Genomic DNA, 3,254 nt, shown 5'->3' with positions numbered 1-3,254 from the left:
TATAATTTTGTCATAATCTTGGTGGAATGACTCAAAAAAAAAAATAATATTGATCCTTACACAATATTTTTGATGTGTTTTAATGCTGAAAATATTTATCAGTGTTCGAGGTATAATCCAAGGTGGTTAGAGGGAATTGCGGGTGGTCGAGGTGGACGAGGAGGAGGAGAATGAGGGAGACGAGGAGAACAAGGTGGACGAGAAGGACAAGGATTTCTGCACGGTGAGTATAACATTTTTATAATATTTAACAGCGCTTGTAATTATATTTTATCTAAATTTGTTTAAGCTTGTCATTTTTACAATAAATTATTTCAAATCATTTTTCGCGCAAGCCCAAATTCAGGAGCTATAAATGCGCCGATATAATTTATTTTGTTATTAATCAGTTATTTATATTCATCCTTACATAATATTTTTGATGTGTTCTAATACTGAAAACATTTATTACTATTCAAGGTATAACCCGAGGTGGGAAGCGGTGATCGTTGAAGTTGGTTGGCGGCGGTTGGAGGTGGACGGACGTGGACGAGGGGGAGGACGAGGACGAGGACGAGGAGGACGAAGATTTGTGCTCGGTGAGTTGAACATTTTTATAATATTTAATAGCAATTGTAATTATATTGTATCTAAACTTTTTCAAACTTGTCGTGTGTACAATAAATTATTTCAATTCATTTTTCGTGCAAGCACAAATTCAGTAGCTATAAGTGCGCTACTAAAATTTATTACATAATTGATTAATTGAATAATTATAATAATACTTGCACATATTTTTGATAAGTTCTTGTACTGAAAAGACTGATTACTATTCCAGGTATAACCCGAGGTGGTCATCGGTGGTTGTTGGAGGTGGTTGGCTGTGGCCGGAGGTGGACGAGATGGAGGACCAGGAAGACAAGGAAAACAAGGTGGTCGAGGACGATGAGGATTCGTCCACTGTGAGAATATCATTCTAAAGTATTGAATAGAGTAGGAGTAGAAGTAGGAGTAGGATCAAGAGTAGGAGTAGGAGTAGAATCAGAAGTAGGAGTGTTACGAGTTGGAGTTGCCAACCCAACCCAACCCAACCCAACCCAATTGGTCCGCTTACCCTACCCTACCCCCCACCCTACCCCACCCTACCCTACCCTTCCCACCCCTACCCTCTTCCCATACTTCTACTCCTACTCTTGCTCCTACTTCTACTTCAATCTTACTCCTACTTCTACTACGATCTTACTCCAACTCCTGATCCTACTCCTATTCTTACTCTCACTCTTGAACCTACTCCTGATCCTACTTCTATTCCTACTCCTACTCCTAATTCTAAATATGAATGTTATGGGATATATAGACTGCGTGTCGAATTGTATCCCATATCGAAACAAACAATTCTTTTATTGTCATATTATACCCGATTATAGTAGATAATCTAGTATGTTTCCTAGCAAATTATAAAATTTATAGTTTGCATCACGTAATAACCATAAATTAATCAGGTATATCAATGTCGTACATGGACCGCATATACATTTACACTTTTTGGTCTCTGCGACATTATTACATATGATCTATTTTTATTCATGATCTATGTATACATTCTTCTCTCGGGTACCTATACTTTAATTGAATCACTGTTTTGCTACGAATTTTGAATGATATTAGTTCTCATTATTAATTTCTTGTATCGCCGACAAGTCGGTAGGTACACTCAGGCTAAGTACTGGCTTGGGCCTACCATTGCGAAGACTGTGTTACTCGGAAGGTGAATGCAGCCAGCATCTTGTCGAAATCGGAAACTCTGTGATGTTCTACGATAAGTTCTCAACTCTACCATTGGATTATCTCACGGAGCAATTTACGGATGTCACATCTGAGCCCATGAGGGCAACTGTCTTTATATTCTTCATCCGATAGTGAGGCTAACCCCTTTGTATTTTTGACGAAAATTTTCGCGATTTTGAAAAGTGCCGGAATAAATTCTTTCATGCACTATTTCGACGTGGTTTTGCGAAAAAAGTCGATTGAGCGCAGTCCCAATACGCTGCGATCAACGCATCGAAAGTTACAGCCAAAAAACGATAACCTGTGTTTTCGACATTTTTCAGCAGGTGCTTTTTTCCTCGTATCTTTTCTCCTGTTGATCCCACGATCCTTTCGCTGCATTTTCTGAGTTCCTGGGGGTCCAATTAGTCAGGAAAGGGTCTTACAAATCGAATCTGAGACCTGAAATTTTCGGTCGAAAAATGAAGAAAAAGTAAGGCTAACCCCTTTGCATTTTTGGCGAAAATTTTCGCGATTTTCAAAAGTGCTGGAATAAATTAATTGCGGCACTATTCCGACGTAATTTTGCGAGAGAAATCGATTGGGCGCAGTTCCAATACGCTGCGATCAACGCATCGAAAGTTACAGCCAAAAAACAAAACCTGTGATTATATGAATCTTTACGCAATGTTTTTGATGTTTTCTCATACTGAAAATATTTATTGCTGTTCCAGGTACAACCCGAGGTGGTTATCGGTGGTTGTTCGAGGTGGTTGGCGATTGTTGGTGGTGGTCGGAGGTGGACGAGGAGGAGGACGAACGGAACTGAGTCTCAAAGCCCTGTTGACATAAAAGCAGCTATTCGATAGAAATTATAGTTTATAGTTTAGACAGCCTATTGCATGATATTTCATTATAAATACGTATGTTTCAATGTATTTAGGAATAATTTATCAAATATACAGAGGTCATGTGCAAATAATAAATGAATTGATTCGACCGCAGTTTGATGTATTCATTAGAGCTTTAACAATAAATTTAAGCTTTGTTACTTCTTTTATTTTATTATGGATAATCAAAAACATTTCCGACTATTCGTGCTGTGGAAGCATGGGGATTAAACCAAATGTAGCAAAAGATTAGAAACAGTGCATGTAGAGTACGGGTATTTTTCTAATAATGCAAATAGAATAGAATACCACGCCTTGCGAATTAGCTTTCCAGACAGAGATGAATGATGAATTTTAAGGACTGCATTATCGTTGTTGAATACTCTATGCCTCATAGAAAAAGAAAATCCGTAACGATAAAATTGATGCACCGGATCATCGTCGACTTTAACTTTTGAAATGTCCTACCATTTTCGAACACCTCCTACCTCCCCCTGCCACCTCCGACCATCAATGGCCACTTTCGACCACCCCCTATCACCTTCTGCCAGCGCCGACCACCTCCTACCATTTCCGAACACCTCCAACCATCCTATTTACCTATATTACTAGATTAGC

At 38.8% G+C, this 3,254-nt stretch overlaps 1 protein-coding gene across 1 annotated transcript; it reads left to right on the top strand.

Moving 5' to 3' along the window:
* Window positions 1–410: 410 nt before the first annotated feature.
* Window positions 411–2,524, top strand: LOC124293732. The gene is made up of 4 exons (XM_046735890.1): window positions 411–459; window positions 818–941; window positions 1,681–1,898; window positions 2,481–2,524. Coding segments are annotated over exons 1-4 (381 nt in total). The 5' UTR covers window positions 411–421; the 3' UTR covers window positions 2,482–2,524.
* Window positions 2,525–3,254: the final 730 nt, after the last annotated feature.

This window comes from Neodiprion lecontei, chromosome 3 (genome assembly GCF_021901455.1).
Source record: "Neodiprion lecontei isolate iyNeoLeco1 chromosome 3, iyNeoLeco1.1, whole genome shotgun sequence".
Lineage (NCBI taxonomy): Eukaryota > Metazoa > Arthropoda > Insecta > Hymenoptera > Diprionidae > Neodiprion > Neodiprion lecontei.
This window is presented reverse-complemented; position numbering and strand designations above follow the sequence as displayed.

Excerpts from the sequence above, each read along its gene's own strand:
- LOC124293732 (XM_046735890.1), top strand. The coding sequence starts at position 422 with ATGTGTTCTAATACTGAAAACATTTATTACTATTCAAG. Across the intron at positions 460-817 it reads AACATTTATTACTATTCAAG|GTATAACCCGAGGTGGTCAT; the intron begins GTATAACCCGAG and ends TTACTATTCCAG. Across the intron at positions 942-1,680 it reads ACGATGAGGATTCGTCCACT|TCGGTAGGTACACTCAGGCT; the intron begins GTGAGAATATCA and ends ATCGCCGACAAG.